General features: G+C 46.0%; 1 protein-coding gene across 3 annotated transcripts in view; it reads left to right on the top strand.

Annotated features, from left to right (window-relative positions):
* KDM4A (lysine demethylase 4A) overlaps positions 1 to 21,928 on the top strand; it is a 500,020-nt gene that overhangs the window by 135,111 nt on the left and 342,981 nt on the right. For 2 of the 3 annotated variants that reach the window (XM_086953195.1, XM_086953196.1), the window contains exons 5-8: positions 3,033 to 3,226; positions 7,743 to 7,792; positions 8,193 to 8,296; positions 9,821 to 9,958. In XM_086953195.1, coding sequence (XP_086809321.1) covers positions 3,033 to 3,226; positions 7,743 to 7,792; positions 8,193 to 8,296; positions 9,821 to 9,958 — 486 coding nt within the window. Of the gene's footprint in view, positions 1 to 3,032; positions 3,227 to 7,742; positions 7,795 to 8,192; positions 8,297 to 9,820; positions 9,959 to 21,928 lie in introns of those variants that run through there. The other variant, XM_086953197.1, reaches the window with a different exon arrangement.

Raw genomic sequence — 21,928 nt, 5'->3', positions numbered from 1 at the left:
GAGGATGTCAGCATGGGTTTTTATCTTATGGTAGAGTTGACTATCGTCCGCGTAAAGATGGTAGTTGATCCGGGCTTGTTTGAGAATGAGGGTGAGGGGTTCCATGAAGAGGTTAAAGAGAGAGGGAGAGAGAATGGATCCTTGCGGAACTCCTAGAGAAGTGGGGGAGGGGTTAGATAAGCAGTTTTGGATTTTAATTTGTTGAGCACGGTGTTGCAGGTATGAGACAAACCAATTATGAGTCATACCATTAAGGCCGAATCATTCTCTAAGGACTTTGAGTAGAACAAAATGGTTAACGGTATCGAACGCTGCAGAGAGATCGAGGAGGATCAATAGGCTAGATTTGCCATTGTCGAGGGAGTGGTGAATGTCATCTACAATGTTAAGCATGGCGGTTTCAGTGCTGCAACCTTTCCTGAAGCCTGATTGTTGGGGGTCAAGTAAGTTAAAAAGTTCAATGTGTCTGTCAAGCTGAAGAAGGACACATTTTTCCAGGGCTTTCGAGAGTAGGGGCAGATTGGAAATAGGACGGAGGTTGTTGAGGTCATTAGGGTCGGCAGTAGGGTTTTTGAGAATGTGGGTGATTTGGCCCAGTTGTAGGGAGGAAGGGACACAGCCAGTGGCTAGGGAAGTGTTCATGATCGAGGTCCAGGAAGGGGTCATGATGTGTTTGAGATTTTGGACAAGTTTAGAGGGGAGGGGGTCTTTGGTGTGGGAGGAGGGTTTAACCCCTTCGAGGCTGATGACGAGCTGGGCTCGTCATGGTGTAGCCTCCTCAAACACTGATGACGAGCCCAGCTCGTCATGAACAATGGGAAATGGGAAAATCCAGCACAGGAGAAAAATAACCACAGCAGCAATGTGGTTAAGTTTCGCAATGATGTCAAAGACAACTCTTTCAGTAACTGGCTGGAAATTATGCCAGGCTGCGTTATTTTTAAGGAGAGTGTTAGGGGGATCGGAATCATAGAGGGAGGAGGGAATGGAGTGGATTGGGAGATCAATGTTATGTAGGATCATGGAGGGAGCAGGGGGGAGGGGGGGGGGAGGGATGCAGGTGAGTTAGGGGAGATGTCCAAAATGAAGGTAGGGGTCGGAGTCTGGAGGAAGGATTGTTCTATTCTAGCAATTTTTTCAGAGAAAAAGAGGGCTATTTCTTCGCATCTAGTGGTCGAGGCCAGAAGTATAGGAGGAGTGGATGAGGTCTGATTGCGAACAATGTTAAACAGTTCTCTGGGTCTATTTTTTGCTCGGTCCAGTTGTGCTCGGAAAAAGGATGCTTTTTGTTTAAAGATGTGTTTTTATAAGATGATCTTGCAAGTCTGAGGCGAGCTAGGTGCAAAGGGGTAGGGTGTTGTCTCCACGTTCTTTCCGTCCAAGTGAGCGTCTTTCATTATTAAGCTCAGAATTGAACCATGATTTGGAAGGAATGGTTCTTTGGTTTTTTAGCTTCAGTGGGGCCAGGAGGTCCAGGGTATCCACTACTGCATTGTTGTAGTATTTTGTAAGCTCATTCGGGTTCAGTGAGGGAGGGATGGCGATAAGTTGGGCATGGAGTTTAGATTCCAGTAAATCAGGGGTATATTATTAAGATTTCTGGACAGTTTCATGGGTTTAATGATTTTCGTGGGAGGAGGGATGGCAGAGACCGCTATAGAGAACAGAATGAGATGATGGTCGGACCAGTCGATGGGAACGATGTTGGATAGGAAGGCTAAATCTGTGCTTGTAATGATGGCATCTAGGATTGCTCCTTTGGAATGGGTCGAAGATTTACAAAGTTGCTTGGGGTTATTGATCTCGAGAAGATTGGATAGGAGGGTGATAGAGGGGTTATTGGTCTCAGTCCAATGGAGGTTGAGGTCTCCCAGAAAAATGTTTTGGGAGTTGGAAAGTGACGATAGCATAACAATACATAGCATAGCATAACAAAACATAACATAGCATAACAAAACACAGCATAGCATAGCATAACATATCAAAGCATAGGATAGCAAAACATAGCATAGCATAACAAAACAAAACATAGGATAACAAAGCATAGCATGCAGCATCACTCCGCACCACCACATCATCACTCAGGGGCACCACAACATCACTATGCGCTAGCACAGCATCACTGAACGCCACAGCATCACTCGTTCGCCATCACAATATCACTGAGCGCCACCACAGCATCAATCTGTGCAACCATTCATCAACACCTGGTTCAAATATGTCCTCTCAATGTTTCAAGCTTCATTACAAATGTAACAAAAATATGTTAATATTTCACTTCTGTTCTTGGATTTTCGTCACAATAAAATACACTGAACATAATCTTCACAAAAGTTATTTACAAACCTTTAAGCTATTGCCATTATAAATTACAATAACTTTTATTTAAGTATTAATTATTGAAAAACATTAAGCCATTGTTATTTGTGATATCAATACATGTAAGTCACGTAAATACAACACATATTGCATTACAAATGCTATAGGTGTCACATTTGTGAAAGTTATAACTATTGGCATTGTAAATGACAAAGCTATTCATTTCGCTATTTTCAAAAATAAAACATAAATCAAAAATGTGTTATTTACAATACCAATAGCTCAAACTTTCCTAATGCGAGACCTATTGCATTGCAAATGCTTGTTTCCTTCAGTTTTCTGTTTTTACTTCCTCGTCTCCCTCTATTCTGTGAAATTGCTGACAAGACGGCAGCATTGGCTGTAATTTCTCCAAGAATAATCGGGATGGACCCTTCCATATTTGCTGGAAAATTCACATTACTTAACTGTGCACTGTCCATTGTTCTGCTTCAGGAGTGCCTCAATGTTTTGCTCTTGGCTGCAGACTGGAAATGGGGGTGGGGGGTTGTGAGAGGGGGTAAAGCCCGTGTGGGTAGTGGTAGGGAATGGTTTCCACTTGCCAGATAAGAATCTCACCCATGTCCTTAACTTGAATGACATTTATTCTTGCCTTTTATTTTAGCTTATCTCAAAGGCCTGCCTTTCATCCCAGACTCCTCTTTGTTTTCCAGCATGTCCATGAATGGAATATTGGTCACCTGAACACCATTCTGGATGTTGTGGAGAGCGAGAAAGGCATAACCATTGAAGGTGTGAACACCCCATACCTGTACTTCGGCATGTGGAAGACCTCCTTTGCTTGGCACACCGAAGACATGGATCTGTACAGCATCAACTATCTACATTTCGGAGAGCCCAAATCCTGGTGAGACATCATTTGTGACAGGCTTTTCCCGATATCCTTTTGTTGAATTTAGGTATAGCATGACATTCCGGCATGTTAGCATCACCGTTTCCCTCACAGTGTCCCACTGTGTGTGCAAATATTGACTTCTAGCTGGCAGTGGGGTGGGACTCGTGAAGCTAATGTACAGGTGCGTACTTGCACACAGTGGCAAATGTAGCTTTCCCTCCAGGGAGATCTTCATTAATGGGTTTCTCCTACTGCAGGCAAGACATGCTTTCCTGCAACATTCAGTGCGCCCTGCAGGCTTTCACTTTCCGAGCAGCCGGGACAATGGCTGTTGCTTCTTTGAATAGGTTTCGCAGTTACAAGAGTTTGAGCTATTGGCATTGTAAATGACCATGCCTTTTATTTGTGTTAATTAGCAAACCAGAAAAATAAGGTATTGTCGTTTACAATGCCTAAAGCTTAAACTCTCGCAAATGCGAGACCTATTGCATTGCAAATGCTTGTTCTAAATTTTGCCTGTTAAATTCTTTGTTTTCTACAATTCCCTCTCTCAACCTTTCTCCTGAAGAGCATTCTCTTGTTGGCCATTACATCGGTTAGGGTGGCGACTGAGATCCAAGCTTTACACATACTTTAATTCTGTTTAGTATTTCATGATATTAATTTTCATTAAGAACTTTGCAGAGACGTTTCTGATTTTCTCCCAACCTACCCTGTTTTACTGCCTCTAGAATTCCCCCTCCAGCCCCAGTGGAATGCTTGCTTCGCTGCACGTAGTTTGAATCCTTGTGTTTTTATTGCAGCAACAATCCATAATGGTTTGGCTTCTCCAGAGCGATTTATAGCACCGTGAATAGTTTCCTGCACTTCAGCTTGTCCATGAAACGCTTATAAGCCAATTATATGTAAACTTGCCCTTCAGTGAGATCTGCAGTGGGGCGCGTTGTTTATTTCTGTACCTGGTATTATTAAGTAGATCCTTTGTCCAGTAATGACCTTGACAGCCGAGTAAGTCTAGCTCCTCTGCAGAGTTTTGTTTTTTGCTTAACCGATTTGTCACTTGCCACTTTTCTCTGTTTTTTAGGTCTCGCGCGCAGTGCAACGCAGGTCGCGAGACCTCTATTAGGTGAAAAACAGGGAATTCAAGCTGACCTAGGAATCGCACACGCTCGTGCGTGTGCGTTTCCTTTTCAGCTACCCCATTGGCCTTAGCGTGCGTCTTTTAATGAAAGACTGTACTCTATTGGCCAAAGGTGTGCGTGTTGCTCCGCCCACGGTCTATTGGTGTCTATTACGCGCTTGGTGCGCGTAATAGACACCAAAAAGCCGTCACTGTTTCAGTTATCATGCCCAGAACGGGCGCGATAAGTGAAACCACATAGCTCGCACGCACGTCTGGTTTGCAAACGTGGTCTCAAGGAGAAAGGCTGCGCATTCATGTGTCACACTCGGACGGAAATCTCCTCATTTCCAGCCACCCTTTCTCTCATAAACGTTCCTTTCTTGCTGAGTGAGTGCTACAGCTAAACACAGAGGCCCCGAACAGATTAAAAGTTATGTTTTTATTGTACACGTACCTAAATGTAATTTATTATTAAAAGTGCTTTCTGTTCTATCGTGTGCATGTTTTCATATTTGCGCACACGCACACATACAGTCCGCCTAGGAGTCCATATATTGCATTATAATAATATCTATCATTTAGAGCACTTAGAAGCAGAGGAGGCACACAAAGCGCTATATAAAACAAGTTAAGTTATTATTGTTATTTTCATTATTGGAAATCATTGCCAGCACAACAAATATGCAGACACATACAGTCCGTCTAGGAGTCCATAAATTGCTCAATACTAATATAAATCATTCACAGCACTTAGAAGCAGAAGAGGCACACGAAGCGCTATATAAAACAAGTGAAGTTGTTTTGGTTATTTTCATTATTAGAAATCATTGCCAGCACAACAAATATGCAGCTCTGCCTTTTAGGACACATTAGTTCAACTAATTACTTTTGTTAAGTTTACTTTTTATATCAATCACCACAAGATCTCTAGTTCTTGTTTTGTAGAGCTCAAACATGTCATGTCCACTTCAGGGGATTTTGCATTACAGTTATGTGAATTGATATACATGCTAATTTAAAGAAAGTCTCATAAATGAAAACAGAAACTTCTTGAATCAGATCTTTGATGTGAGGTCAAGTTAGGTGTCCAATTCAGAGCTTTTGGATAGAGGCATAGCAAAGTATATGGGCCCTAAACTAGCTATCGATTGCCCGTTATGCCACAGGCATGTATTGCAACTTTATTGTTTTCCTAAAATATGTTTCTTTATGGGAGACTGTTATTAACCTTCTGCCCAAACCCCAGACTGTAGTACCAAACCCAGCAAATAATAGTCCAAAAAGAAAACCGGGTCAAACCAGCAAGTGAACAAATCTCTCTACCTCTCTAGCTCTACCTCTCTCTAGCTCTACCTCTCTCTAGCTCTACCTCTCTCTAGCTCTACCTCTCTCTAGCTCTACCTCTCTCTAGCTCTACCTCTCTCTATCTACCTCTCTCTATCTAGCTCTCTCTATCTACCTCTCTACCCCTCTCTACCTCCTTCTACCTCTCTCTCTACACCTCTCTACCTCTCTATCCCTTTCTACTTCTCTATCCCTTTCTACCTCTCTATCCCTTTCTACCTCGCTATCCCTTTCTACTTCCCTCTACCTCTCTCTACGTAGTTCTCTACTTCTCAACCTCTATATCTACCTCTATCTCTTCCTCTACCTCTCTCCCTCTTTCTACCTCTACTTCTCTACCTCTCTTTACCTCTACCTCTCTCTCTACTTCTCTACACCTCTCTACTTCTACATCTCTCTACCACTCTACCTTTACCTCTCTCTCGCTCTCTCCCTCTCTCTCTACCTCTACATCTCTCTACCTCACTCTAGCTTTACCCATCGCTCTCTCTCCACCTCTCTCTCTATCTACCTCTCTCTCTACTTCTCTCCCTCTTTCTCTCCCTCTGTACCTCTCTCTCTCTGCCTCTCTCTCTCTACCTCTCCCTACCGCTCTACTCCTCTCTACCTCTACCTCTCTCTACCTCTACCTCTCTTTCCACATCTGTCTCTCTATCTACCTCTCTATCTCTCTACCTCTCTACCTCTCTATCTCTCTACCTCTCCACCTCTGTACCCCTCTCTCTCCCTCTCCCCCTCTCCCTTTCTCTGTACCTCGCTCTGTACCTCTCTCTCTGCCTCTCTCTCTCTGCCTCTCTCTCTCTGCCTCTCTCTTTCTGCCTCTATCTACCTCTCTCTACCTCCCTCTACCTCTCTACACCTCTCTATCTATCTCTATCGCTTTCGACCTCTCTCTTTACCTCTCTCCCTGCCTCTCTCTCTACTTCTCTCTCTGCCTCTCTCTATCTCTACCTCCTTCAACTCTCTCCCCCCTCTCTCCCTCTCTCTACCTCTCTACCTCTCTACCTCTACCTACCTCTCTACCTCTACCTACCTCTCTCTCTACCTCTCTCTACCTCTACCTCCGTCTCTACCTCTCCCTCTCTACCTCTCCCTCTCTACCTCTCCCTTTCTACCTCTCACTCTACCTCTCCCTCCCTCTCGCTCTCTACCTCTCTCCCTCTACCTCTCTCTACCCTTCTACCTCTCTCTACCTCTCTCTCTACCCCTGTCTCTCACTCTACCTCTCTACCCCTCTACACCTCTCTGCACCTCTCTACCTCTCTGCACCTCTCTACCTCTCTACAACTCCCTACCTCTCTACATCTCTCTACCTCTGTCTCTCTCTCTCTCTGTCTCTCTACCTCTCTCTCTACAGCTCAAACTTTAATAATGCGAGACCTATTGCATTGCAAATGCTTGTTATGGTTGGCTATTCGATAAGCGTGGTATCCAAATGTTTATGAATATTGAGGAGAATCCCATGATAGAAAGGAAGGTTACTGTTTTAACATTTTGGTTCATTTTCTAAGAATTTATAAACGTGTCTTCTCTTTAAATTTGAAGCACAGAAATCAGTACAGTACTTCATTCCCATCATCAGACGAAACTGTCCTCACTGACCCTGCCCTGGGACAGTGGAGCACCGTGAAAGCTAAAAATGTCAATTTAAAAACTCTCTCAATGAAACTGACACATATTGGCTCACGTCCGCATGATTACAAATTTATTTTGTGATTTGAAATTCGATTTTTTTCAGTCTTTGAGCTTTTCGGTGTATGAAAGCATTTTAATTGTTCTTTATATCACCAAAAAAACGGAAATTGCTTCCTCTAGATCAGTATGTTTTCCATACGGATTAATTAAAGGATTTGACATTGTTCAAATTAGATGTTTTTGTCAAGATCTTAGCCATGGGTGGAGATAACATAATGTCTGTGAATTCAAAGATAAGCTCAGAGACGTCACCCAATATTGTTTTAACCTCCATTTCTGTTTACCTTTGTTTTCATGGGTGTCCCAGTACTGCTTTCTGCAACCTGCTGGGATTGATGACTTAAGCTGACTGTGTGTTTATTGCAGGTACTGCGTCCCCCCCGAGCATGGAAAGAGATTGGAGCGACTTGCCAAAGGTAAAGTGTTTTTGGTCTGATCTGTGTGTCTGGTGCCTGTTTCTGAAAAGAGCTTTGCTACACAAGCCAGGGGATTCACATGCCACACTGGTAGATCAGTTTGTTTACTGCTTCATTTTAAATGGCTTGTTGATGGGCATGCACTCCCTGACATTTCTTGCAAAGCATACTGTTTCTGCCAGAGTTCTGTACAGCCATTCTCGTTATCCCTAGACAGTGAAACAATAACATTACATAATTGCTGATATGATTAGTGTTCGTAACTAGAGGTTCTATGGAGCATGTCTGCTCTCTGTACTTCTTGTTACTTGCCTACAGGAGTGCACATGCTTTATGTGTCTCTTTGCCAGTAAAGGTAAAGGGCTCACTTTTTCAGTCCATCCTCTTTCTTGCATTGCAGGTTTTTTTCCTGGAAGCGCTCAGAACTGTGAGGCTTTCCTTCGCCACAAAATGACCCTCATCTCTCCCTTCATTCTGAAGAAATATGGGATCCCATTCAATAAGGTGAGTAAGGATGAACGCTGGACTGATCATGGAGCATTGCCATAAAGTTAGTTGCTTATGAAAATCTTTCGTTGCTTCTGCTGATGCACTGTGACATGTAACTAGAGTGCTAGGTTAGTTAGAGGTTCCTTGACTGCGGCTAAGGAACTCTTTGGGATCAGCATGGTCAGCTGGTTGACCCTTTCGCTGAGTCCATGTTTGGTTTGTTTAGTGTTTTTTCATTGAGTGACTCTGCTCGGGGTTCTACAAGCTTGAATTCTCCTGTTCACTATGTGTATGTACTCTGTGCTCCACCTTTTAGAGGCCTGATGCCATGGGCGAATGTATGACATTACAAATAAAACTATTACAATGCATACCGTTACAACGCAGTCTATACAATGCAGCTTCCATTACAACACATGCCATTACAACGCAAACCATAACAACGCATATTCCATACAGAGCCAGCTTCCTACAGGAACTCCACCCACAAGTTCTACACGGGTACTTCCAATGTTGGGGAACCTCCAACAATAGATGCCTTTGCCACTCCCAAAAGCACAAAATGGCAAAACTTTGCCACTAGGTACCCACACCCTTTATTCCAAGGGAAATGCACTATGCATCAACAGGTCTGGGATGCTTGCTTACGGTTTTGCACCGCTTCCATTTATAGTCGGTAATATGCAGCCGATCTCAATGTTCCTAATCACACCAACATGGACAAGGCAACCATGGTTTTTAGTGCTTCTACAGATTTCAATCACCCTCACGAGAAGCACCCAATATGGCCAGACCTTCTCACACAACACTTGTGTCGACTCAGACACCCAGACCCCAAGTGCTCCATCTAGCACCTGAGTACTTGGAGTTTGTGTACCTTAACCACCCTCAAGGCTGCATGGTTATTTGAAAAGAATCTAGAAAACCAGCTGCTTGTGCACTGCTCTGTGTGAAATCTAGTAACTCTGTATTTATTTCCAGTGAAGTCCCTTTCTTCAGTTCGAAGATATTATTTAAAAAATGTTGAACTTCAAAGCATAAGCTCTCTACTGGGAAATGGCTCTGCTTTCCACTACTCTTGGATAAGCCTTTCTTTAAAAAACATTATTTAAACTATTTGCTTAGCGCAGACACAGCCAAGGAGGCACTGGAGTGCTTCACATATATCTGTATCAGTCTAACATGTGAAAGCTTGATGAGACAGGGACAGCAGAGATAAGACAGATCAAGCATAAAAGTACTTTATGAATCAATGTGACTTCTGGAATTGAATACAGACTGTTGTTGAATTTTAGAATATTCTGAAGAAGATTAAACCGTGAACATTCAGGGTTCCTACAATGCAGTTTTGTGATAAAGTAGTGTCACAGAGGGCTAATTTGGTGTGTCTTATGTTTATTTTTGTTACTTGTAATATAACGTAGTGAGTGTGTTCTCTGCTTTGACACGGACAGGGTACATACAGTAAAAGTTGTGCACTCAATGCTGATGGCTCTACATAAAGTGTTGATTCCAGCCTGTTCTTTTCCCTTCTCTTAGGTGACACAGGAGGCAGGAGAGTTTATGATCACTTTTCCTTATGGATACCATGCTGGCTTCAACCATGGATTTAACTGTGCAGAATCCACCAACTTTGCCACCCTACGCTGGATTGAGTACGGCAAACACTCTGTGCTGGTAGGCCACCTTTGTTCTTTGCTCTAGCCTCTACCCCAGTCAACGCAGATGGAAAGTATTTTTGCAACAGGAGCAGACCACCCCTTATTTTTTTGCTTCTGCACAATACAGGATAAGAGGTCTCTGGGGAGCTGAAAACTGGTATCCAAGGGTAACAGTAATGGGATTTGTCGCAGGGATTTATTCCTTGACGCTAACACTTGGATATCCCAATTCTCTCACCTGTACTCAACCTCTAGCAATGAGATTATCCTTGATAGTGACAATATAATCGTCAACACAAATTAAATACCCTTGACCTTTAGTATGTCAGAAACTATGGAAGCAATAAATGCAATAAAACCAGGGAATGCACCTGGGCCAGACAGAATTCCCGGAGATTTATGGAGGCACGAGAAGGAGATATGGGCCTGTATGTAAATCTTTTGTGCAATGCCATTGAAGCGGGTGCTCCCATCCCTGAAACATAGAGGGGCTCAGAGATTGTAACCATTATTAAGAAAGGGGATCGTCTGAACCTGGCGCATTATAGACCGATCAGTCTAATCGATGTCCTACAAAAGGTTTTTGCAAGACAAATTTTAAATAAACTGAGTTCTTGGATTGTGGAAAATAGCACCCTAACCAAGTACCGGGCAGGTTTTAGGGAAAAAAATCAGCTCAATCGATCAGGTGTTTGGATTCCTTTGTATTATTTGGAAGTATATTAAAGTAAAAAAGTTGCATCTGTATATTGCATTTGTTGACCTCAGGGCAGCCTTTGACCTGGTCCCTAGAAACGCATTGTGGTTAACACTAAGGGACCTGGGTGTTCCGGGGGAAATCCTGGCACATATTATCAGACTGCACGAGGGCAACTTGCCAGGGTCGGATGGGGTCCAAATGGTGAATTGGCAACCGTATATATGTAACTAGGGGTATAAGACAAGGGTGCGTCCTTGTCCCCACATTGTTCTCTTTGTATGTGAACGATATCCCAGAATCCCTCTTGGGCTCCAAACATGATTCTCCCAAGCTGGGGGGGGCTCCTGTACCTGCACTCCTGTTTGCAGATGATACTATCCTAATATCTCAGACACCAAAAGGCCTCCAAAATTTACTTAACACTTTCATAATTTACTGTGAAACCAAAGGATTGGAGATTAACCCAACTAAAACCAAATATATGGCAGTCAATCAGCATAAATCTTTTTAAAAAACTTTGACTGTCGTCTGCTCTATCAACTACAGAACCACCCCTATCCTGTCTCGCCGCAGTGGTTTCGCCAGGTTAACTCGGCGCTAGGCCGTTTCCTTTGTGCGGGAGGTGCTATTCGTGTGGCTCTCCGCACCTGTTTCCTCTCTACGTATTGCGGTGGCCTGGCGTCGTCGGATATCCTATCCTACTATCAAGCATCCCATTTGTTGGTGCTCAACGAATGGTGGTATGGAGATCGGAGTGATCCGGCTTACGCCCTATAGAGATTTTTGATGGAACCAGATACTTTACATACGTTGCTGTACTCTGCGGGGAAGAGGAAGAGGCTCCCAGTGGTTGTCTTCCAGGTCTGGCGTTGAGCGCTTAGCCGTATGGGATGGTGGAACAGGCTGACCGAGGAGACCCCGCTGTGGCGAAATGGCCGCCTACTGGCTCTGGCGACCTTGCAAGGGTTTCGCGGCTGGGGCGCGATAGGGATTTCGGCACTGGGACATGTCATGAAGGGCACAACCCTTAAATCATTTCAGGAGCTGAGGGACGAATACGATATGCCCAATACCCAATGTTTCAAATACTTGCAGTTTCGACATGCCATTTCTCCTGCATTGGAGGGACTGGACTCCCTACCGGAGTTCAGCCCACTAGAAACTAAATTATTTATGGGGGAACTGGTGGAAAAGAAAATTTCCCGCATTTATCAATCACTGGTTATTCATTGCTCCCCCTCTCGGACGGCTTGCGGTCTACTTGGGAGAGAGATGTCGGAGAAATTGATGAGGAGGGGTGGAGGGAGGCTCTTGCGGCTCCAAGGGAGGCGGCCATCGCTATACGACTGCGCTTTATCCAATTTAAATACCTGCATAGGGCTTACTACACAAGAGAGAGACTGTGGCGGGCCGGATTGATTGCCTCCCCCGACTGTCTGAGGTGTGGCAGAGAGGCAGGCACCTTCCTTCACACGGTGTGGTCCTGTGGGCATTGGAGAGATACTGGAGGCGTGTATGGGATTGCTTGGATGAGGTACTGGGCTGGCAGCTCCCACGTACATCACAGTTGGGCCTTCTACATGTTTTGGAGCAAGTGGGTGGTAACATCTACAAACGACACTTACTACTCCTGGGCCTTACAGTGGCCAAGATGGACATGGCCCGCGCCTGGAAAGACCCTCTATCGGGCTTCCCCGATAGAGGTATGGAAGCGGGGTTTGGATTATTATATGGGACTGGAACGACCAGTGTTTGAGGCCCGTGGCTGCCCCAGAAAGCACTACAAAATATGGAAGAGGTGGGCGCAATACAGGGGGTTGTGGCTGGAGCCGCCGATACAGCAGGATGTAACTAGTGATCAATTGTTCTGAAGACCGGGGCGAGGGTAAGAGTGTATTACCAATATTGCACAGACTGATATGCTTAGACCTAGGTGGACATTGTGAACAGGGCTAGGGTGGGACCCGGGTGGGGGTACTTTTACGGGGCTGGGGGGGTAAGGGTAGTTCGATACCAATGTTTTATCCTGATTACTGTATTGCTATTCTTTGCTTTTGATCACAGCTCCGGTGTTCGGAGTACTGTGGATGTCTTGCAATCTTACCTGAAACAACAATAAAATTTTGTTCTGAAAAAAAAAAACTTTGACTGTTAAAACAGAAAGGATTGAATATGTGCATAATTTTAACTACTTAGGCATTACTCTAGATACTAAATTAGCAATCGTACTGATGACCACGAGGCTTTACGGCCATTATTGTTTTGGGTCCGTCTGTGGTCTACAGACGAACTTGCCCATTATAGAGAAGGCCTACAGGAAATTTTGAAAATGAAAAATAACACAAGGCTGGCATGGTTGATTCACATCGAGGACTGGTTTACCAATCTGGGGCTGAGACATTTTTGGGAGGACCCAGAAGGTCTGACTTTGAGTTCCAAAAAACTATTGAAATTAAGTTACTGGGCGTTTATCCAAAATTCCCGGTCACACAACCCCAAACTAGGCAGCTTATCTCTAAGGTTCCTTATTACGGAACCAAATAGTAAATTTGAGCCCTTTATGGATGTAATCCAGCCAGGTCTTGACAAATCTTTGTATCTAAAATTTCGCTACGGCACTTTACAAATTAATGCAAATACTACAAAATGGGTGTGCAATATAGGAAAGGAAAAATATGGTAGCTGTGAACTCTGCAATACAGGTGTTAAAGAAAATGAAGTACACATGCTATTCTTTTGCCCTGCTTATATCCGTGCTAGGGCAAAACAGATTAAAACAATTTGTCGCTTTCTGGGATTTAGACGCTGCAGTGAAGCAGAAAGAATATTGCAAACGGATACCGCCCAACCTGTTGTGTTTAGCATAAGTAGATACCTTTTCTGTGTAGATCTAATAAGGAGGAGAAGGGGTCTAAAGTTTTAGCTATTCTTGTGATTAAGCTTGTGTAAAGAAAAAATAATAATACTAAAACGGTAATTGGTTTGGACCCTTGTACGTAATGCTGATTTCTTAATGTATTTTAAGGAAACATCATTTAAAAATTGTGCCTAAATGAATTGATAATACTGTACATTTTGCTAAAATTAGATTTTTGATGGATGTTCGGTGATTTTATAGTTTAAAACCGTATTTATTGTTTTAATTACTAGGAAAACCTTATTGGGACTTCGACTAGTACTTGTAATTGTGTCTGAATAGTCGGTCATGAATTGAAAGATTTGTTTTATGATTGTTTTAAATGTTATGTAATTTTTTATGTTTTTTTATAATCGAAATAAAGATTATTGATTGATAAAAAAACGGAATCAGATCTACAAATCCGTCATAATTATTTTAAAATAAAGTATATTTTTTAATTAGAAAGACTGTCTTTTTTAAATTAAGATGGACCTCTATACAGCAGAAACTTGGTATCTGAGGTTAAATAGAGTTCAGTGGGGTAGAACATGAAAGTCAGTGGAGACGGGCTGTTGGCTGCACCATTTTTGAAAATCCTTCTCCTGGGATGTCCTGGTTTGCATATGAAAATATGCGTGCCTTTTAAAAAAAAATCTGATCAATCAATTCTTTTTAAAGGTTCTCCTGCATCCCACATCCTTCCTGTGTGATGTGAATTTAGTGCTTGGTAAGGAAGAGGGCAGAGCTGTCATCTTCCACCCTCCTGCATAATCCAGTGATTCGCCTCCGACATCCTCCCCATTTTCTTTAGCAGCCACCTTTTTTCCACTGAAATAATCAAACCGCATCGCACTTCCCTCTCTTGAAGGCAACTCATTTGCGTTTCTGCAAATATATGTGTGTCATTTCAAGGCATAATCTATCTAAATCTCGTAGTACAAATATAATTAAGCGCAGTTTTATCTAAGTGCACACTTACACTACCTAGTTAGTTTCGTAGTTCTCATTGGGGCATATGTCCGATGCATGGTTTGGAAATCTCTGCCATTGTGGAATGCCCTGTAGGTTTTATTCCCCCCTTCATTTGCTCCAGTGAACTTAACAATATTGCATTCCACTAGAGGTTCTTCACATTTTTGGTTGGTGAGGTTAGCTGCTATGCAGTTTGTAGGAGAGGACCTCTTTTTGTGTAATTCTCCCCGGTAGGCAAATACCCCTTTTTGCATGGTTGCCCCCCATTTTTAGGTCTCGTGGCGTTTAACCGCACGTAAGCGCGGTCTCGCCAGAGACCTATAATCAGCGACTCAGCTTTCCAGGAGACAGGAGCTGGCCGCGCGCATCCCAAAATCAGCGATCGGAGCGGGCCGCGCGCGAACGCTCACGCTGTGGCCAGCTCCTATCTCCTAGAAGGCGCCAGCACACACACACACAGCCACACCTCCCTCTGCACGCATGCGCACACACAGTTAATTGAGCCTGAATAGTGTTTTTGGCAACTCCTGTACCTTGACTCGCACTCCGGCTGTGCCCCAGTTTCGATTCAGGTACCGGGCTGCCATTTTGTGGAATGTTTACTTGTGTGAGCCCGTGTCTCCTCCCAGATCCCGCCTCCCAGCTGCCCCTCCCACCCACGAGTACTGCTAACGCGCCCCGTCCTCTTGCTATCTCTGGCCGTCTGGACTCCGTCCATAACGATCGCTCCCCCTGCTCTCTGCCTCCCAACAGACGCTTTGCTCCCTGCTGCCTGCTTGCCCTTACTGAGCGCATTTGAAGTGCACGCCGCGCCTGGTATCGTTGTGCATTAATTAATTTGCCTGCTGCCTGCTTGCCCTGTTAGAGCGCATTCAGCGCCTGGTATCATTTGCTTGTGTTAATATATATTTGCACATAGAATTTGCATTGTGGGGAAGTTAATTGAGCCTGAATAGTGTTTTTGGCAACTCCTGTACCTTGACTCGCACTCCGGCTGTGCCCCAGTTTCGAATCAGGTACCGGGCTGCCATTTTGTGGAGTGTTTACTTGTGTGAGCCCGTGTCTCCTCCCAGATCCCGCCTCCCAGCTGCCCCTCCCACGCTCCGCCCCCTCCACTCTCCATTTATGTCAGATGTCCCAACGGGCAGCGTCCACGCGCTGCGGCCGCGCCGAAGGTGCGCCAAAGGTAAGCCCGTCTACGCCCGTCCGCGCCAAGCCCGCGCCCAGCGCCAGACCCCCTGACCCCCGTACCACCCACCCCAACCGCATTACATACGACGCCTCCACCCTCTTAGCCCTAAACCCCGGCCGACTCCCCAACTGCGCCCAAGCCGCTCCTGGACACACCCATGGACCCTTCACATGCAACTCCTGCAAGTATGACGGCACCAAGACCAACTCCTCATCCACTAACACCAAACAGAGATCTGACACCAACCACCTAAAATGCATCCTGCTCAACACCCGCTCGGTCCACAGACACGCCATCGACATTTGGAATCTACTAGACACCATCTATCCGGACGTCGCCTTCCTAACAGAAACATGGATGAACGCCTCCTCAGCCCCAGACATCACCATTGCCATCCCGGAAGGCTACAAGATCATCCGAAAAGACCGCACCTACCAAACAGGATGAGGCATCGCTATCGTCCATAAGAATTCCATCCGCATCTCAACCAGCTCAGACGTCAACCTCTCTAGCGCCGAACACCTTCACTTCCAGATCCATACCGACCCCAAGACCACACTCAGAGGCACCCTCCTCTACAGGCCACCAGGAACCCGTGCACAATTCAGTGAAGACATCACTGACTTTATCACCCCACACGCCCTCCCCTCCGAGGACTACATTCTACTGGGAGACCTCAATTTTCACCTGTAAAAGAGCAACGACAGCAACGCCACCACCCTTCTGGACAGTCTCTCCAACCTCGGACTCAAACAACTTGTTAATACCCCCACTCTCTACGCAGGTCACACACTCGACCCTATCTTCACCTCCAGCAAACATATCTCCTTCAGTCACACCACAGTTCTCCATTGGACGGACCACAGCTGCGTTCACTTTATCTACAAAAAGACCACAACCCACAACCATCCTCAACCTACTCTGCGAAGAAACTGGAACAAAATCACCATCGACCAGATCTCTTAACCACTTGGATGCTATGCCTCTTCTGGCTCTTCCATGTAATTTCCATTGAAATCAATGGAAACTCCATGACGAGTTACCCTTGTCATTAGCGGCGAAGAGGTTAATCGCTTCTTCAAAACCCCCCTGCCCACTCTTCGAACCCCAACCAAGCAGCCATTAACCTCACTCAATGGCTAACCAACAGCGCCGACAACCTAGCACCTTTGAAAAAATGTCAAATCAAACTAGGCAGCAAAAACGCCCCCTGGTTCAACGATGATCTTAAGAAATCCAAGAAACTGTCACTCCCTTGAGAAGGCCTGGAAAAAAGACCCAAACACCAGCACCAGGGACGCCTTCAAAAACGCCACCCGCATACACCACCAACTGATCCGGACTGCCAAGAAAGCCGCATTCAAAGACCGACTAGACAACAACGCTCACAACAGCAAGGAATTATTCAACATCGTCAAAGAGTTTACCAACCCCACTGCCAACTCCAACGACATCACTCCCTCTCAAACCCTTTGCGACTCCCTAGCTTCGTTCTTCCACGACAAAATCGCAGACATCCACAACAGCTTCGACAACCAACCCGGAGACCAACCCACCCAACCTTCTGCCGTACCTTCACCCCCCTTGAACATCCTTAATGACTGGAACCCAATCTCCACTGAGGACACCATCCGCCTGATGAACTCCATCCACTCAGGATCCCCCACAGACCCATGCCCTCACCACATCTTCAACAAAGCAGACTCCATCATAGCACCACACCTCCGAGACGTCATCAACTGCTCCCTCAACTCCGCCACCTTCCCGGAAAGCTGGAAACACGCCGAACTCTGCGCCCTTCTGAAAAAACCCACAGCTGACCGCACCGAACTCAAAAACTACCGCCCCATCTCACTCCTTCCATTCCCGGCCAAAGTCATCGAGAAAGCTGTCAACAACCAGCTCGCCGCCTTCCTCGAAACCAACAAATCCCTCGACTCCTCACAGTCCGGCTTCCGAGACAAACACAGCACTGAGACCGCACTCATCGCAGCAACAGACGACATTCGAACTCTACTGGACAATGGAGACACAGTCGCCCTCATCCTCCTCGACCTCTCCGCAGCCTTCGACACAGTCTGTCATAGCACTCTGTTACAACGCCTCACCAACATCGGAATCCAAGGAAAAGCACTGGAATGGATCACCTCGTTCCTTGCCGGAAGAACTCAGAGAGTCCGCCTCCCACCATTCAAGTCAAAGGCCACTGAAGTCATTTGCGGCGTGCCACAAGGATCTTCAATCAGCCCCACCCTCTTCAACGTATACATGAGCCCCCTCGCGGCCATCGCACGCCAACACAACCTCAACATCATCTCCTATGCTGATGACACTCAACTGATCCTCTCACTCACCAAAGACCCTAACACCGCCAAAACCAACCTACATGAAGGAATGAAAGAAGTAGCCGAGTGGATGAAGCACAGCCGTCTGAAACTGAAGTCAGACAAAACAGAAGTCCTTATCTTAGGTACCTCCCCCTCCGCCTGGGACGACTCTTGGTGGCCAGAGGCCCCTGGAAATGCACCCATCCCGACGGACCACGCACGGAATCTGGGCGTCATCCTGGACTCCTCACTCTCGATGACCAGACAAGTCAACGCCGTTTCATCATCTTGCTTCAACATTCTTCGCATGCTCAAAAAAACATTTCGCTGGATCCCCACCGAAACTAGAAAAACGGTCACCCACGCACTGGTTACAAGCCGCCTGGACTACGGAAACACCCTATACGCCGGTACCACCGCAAAACTTCAGAAAAAACTCCAACGCATCCAGAACGCATCAGCCAGACTCATACTAGACATCCCGCGTAAAGACCACATTTCTGGTCACCTGAAAAACCTCCATTGGCTCCCCGTCAATAAGAGAATAACATTCCGCCTCCTAACCCACGCACACAAAGCACTTTACGAACTTGGACCCGAATGCCTCAACACACGACTTTCCTTCTACACCCCCTCCCGCCAGCTACGCTCTTCCAATCAAGCCCTTGCGGCTGTATCCCGCATCAACAAAACCACCATGGGAGGAAGATCCTTCTCCTACCTGGCGGCTAAAACCTGGAACTCCCTTCCCATTCACCTTCACCTCACTCAGAACCACCTAGCATTCAGAAAGCAACTTAAAACCTGGATATTCGACAAGTAATTCCCCACCCTTCTTCAAGCGCCTTGAGACCCTCTGGGTATGTAGCGCGCTATATAAATTAATTGACTTGACTTGACACACGAGCGCACCTACACACACACACACACACACACACACACACATACAGAGACCCCCCCCCCACACACATACACACACACGCGTGCCCACACACACAAGCGCACTACCCCCTGCCCCCTACAACTAAGCCCCACTTACCGCCATTCTGGACTTCTGCAGCCTCCTCGGGGCTCACCCTCGGCATGGGAGCCCCGCGTCACCAGCACTGCTTCTCTCCATGGCACTCCGTGGGCGCGTGCGTGGGCTTCCGAAGACGGAAGTCCTGCCCCACGGAAGGTTTCGGTTTCGCTCACGTCTTGTCTGGATGAGTGATTGCTCTGATCATTGCATCAGGAAGAGAGAATTCACTCCGTGATGTTATGTTCTAGCAAATATTTCCTAATATTATGAGATATATATTTTTTTTCCATGTTGAACCGTTTTTTATGTTGGACTTTTTAAATTCGGATGGCCTGTTTGGAGCAGTATGATGTCAGAAAATTATGGTTTTATTGCACCTGCATTTATCAACTGTACTTTATGAAAACTATAATATTAACCACAATTATTAACTAAATCGGAAAGAAATAGGAGTCGGCCCTGCTGGGATTCGAACCAGTGTCTGTTATTAATAATAATTGTTGGGTCAGCTGTTGAGGGTTAGTGACAGTAGCTGGGGTTTTGTGCTGAAGCGGCTGCACCCTGCACTGCTCTGCACACCCTGTCCCTACACGCCTGCTGAGTGCCTTTTGTTCCTGCTAGTCACTGCTGAGCATTTCCCTGGCGCAGGGGGAGGTCCATTAAGAGCACTTTGCACTGATGGATTTGGGAGTATATATATGTCTACTTCCCTACTGTATGTGTTTTCGAATTGCTTTCTAATATTTTTTTTAAATAATTTCCTTTTTACCTATTGTTTTTATCCTGCTTATGTGGGACTGCACATATATTAGAAGAAGCAGAAACGTGGCCAGCTTCTCCACAAGGAATGCAGCTAAGGGGCCCTGAATACATGACCACCCATGAGCTTCCATCAACAACCAGGCATCCCATAGTCTTGAATGCGGGTGGGGGTCGAGGTAGGCACTGTTAGAATAATGTTGGCCCAACCATACCGTTAGAGCATGGACACTGTCAAATGACATCACAGAACGAATGGCTAGTCTAGTTCATTAGAAGAAAAAAATAAGGCACGCCAGAAAAATATTGAACAGAATTGGACAGTTTTGCTTTTTAAAGCTATTCTAGGAAATCGATAGAGCGTGGATATGTCTAAGGTGGGCTGGAGAGGGAAGTGGGGCTCGGCTGCTCCTGGCTTCGACGATGAGGATTCGTGGAGAGTGGAGCACTCTTGGGTCTGTCTTTGGGGTGAATGAACTCTGGTATGAGCAAAACAACAATAAACGTTTCTTAACCCGCAAAATATGTTTTTGCAACTTGTACTTGTTCCGAAATACAATGTGCGTTTTGTACATGAAGTTAGTTGCTTCTTGTAATGTGTGCGTGGACGCAGCAGTAAAAACAGGATGTGGCATAACGGGCGGAGCTGTCGACCTTGGAGCTGGGTTACCGTGTTCGAGCCTCGTCTTGGACTCCACATCCTGTGGTTCTGAGCAAGTCACTTAATCTCCCGGTGCCTAGCAACACCTTCAGGTCGAATCTGAAAGAGACACGTTAGTGATAGATTCCTTACCTTAGAATATCCCCAGGCGTCAGACTGGATCCGGAAAGTTTTGCGTAGCAGAACCCTTGCGCGTCGGTAGGCGTCGTCTGCGGCTCCACGTCCGTCGTCGGCGCCGTGATGACGTCGTCGGAGTACTTAGACGCCGCCTCTGCGTGCTGACGTCAGTTCTTCTTTTTTCCGCGCCAGCCAGCGCAGATCTGGAAAGAGCAGTTCCCTAGTCACTTTTTGACTAACTTTTGGTGATCTTTTGATCCAATTCGAAGACTGTACGACTCCGACGGTGCCTTTAGGGATGCCCGGATTCAAGCATTGCGACGAGTGCGACCGTACCATGTCGGTCACGGATCCCCACCGCCTGTGCCTGACGTGTTTGGGCGTCGACCATGACAATGAGGCCTGCCCCGACTGTCGGGCCCTTTCGAGGAAGGCCAGGTGGGAGCGGTCCCGCAGGCGACTCGAACTCTGGCAGTCGGCCCGCGCCGTGTGAGGTCCCGGTCCCGGTCCCACGGGAGGTCGAGGGACAGGTCGCGGGGACGGAGCCTTCACAGCTCCGGGAGTCGGCACCACTCCTCCGGGTCCAAGTCGTCAGGTAAGATGCATAAGAAGTCGAAGAGACATCATCGCTCTTCTGACTTCCCCCGACGCTCGCACGTCAAAGCTGCTTTCCTGTGTCTTTAATCATAGGTACCTCTTAGCACCGCTGATTTGATGCATAGTGATTCTCAAAAGAGGCCATGCCGAATTCTAGGCCTGTGTACTGTCTTTCGTGCCAGTGTGGTGCTGGGCCACAGCTGATGACAGGCATCCACTCATGTTACACATTGTTTGCTCTCGGGTTACTTGGCACCATGGCCTGTGGCATCACTGATTAATTTCTGTGGGGCCCTCTGTAAGGTAGGCCTCGGCTGCACAGCAGGTGTGCATGGACCCTGGGCCCTATGCACTCAATCAGCATTGCAGCCTTCCGATTTCAGTGCATATTCAATTATATGAGCCGTGCAGTGCTCTAGGTCTGTGAGGGTGTCTGTTACCAACAGCTAACTACTCACAAACAATGTTTATATACCAATTGCAAAATAAATAAAAAATTAATGCAAAGAATTGTCATTTACAATGCCAGTAACTCAAACTTTAATGCTGCGAGACCTATTGCATTGCAAATGCTTGTTTGTGTAATGTTGATGCTCTTTGACTGAGTATGCCTTGGGTTCCTGCCAACCAAGTACCCAGTTCCTATGTTCTTTCCCTAAACTGTACTGTTGCTAAACCCAATTAACATCTCTCTGGCCACATGCAATTCCCTTGTAAAATGTACTCTAGGTACCAAAGGCA

The sequence above is a fragment of the Lissotriton vulgaris genome, chromosome 1_2 (assembly GCF_964263255.1).
Source record: "Lissotriton vulgaris chromosome 1_2, aLisVul1.2, whole genome shotgun sequence".
Lineage (NCBI taxonomy): Eukaryota > Metazoa > Chordata > Amphibia > Caudata > Salamandridae > Lissotriton > Lissotriton vulgaris.
The sequence above is the reverse complement of the archived record's forward strand: the minus strand, read 5'-3'. Positions and strand labels throughout refer to the sequence as shown.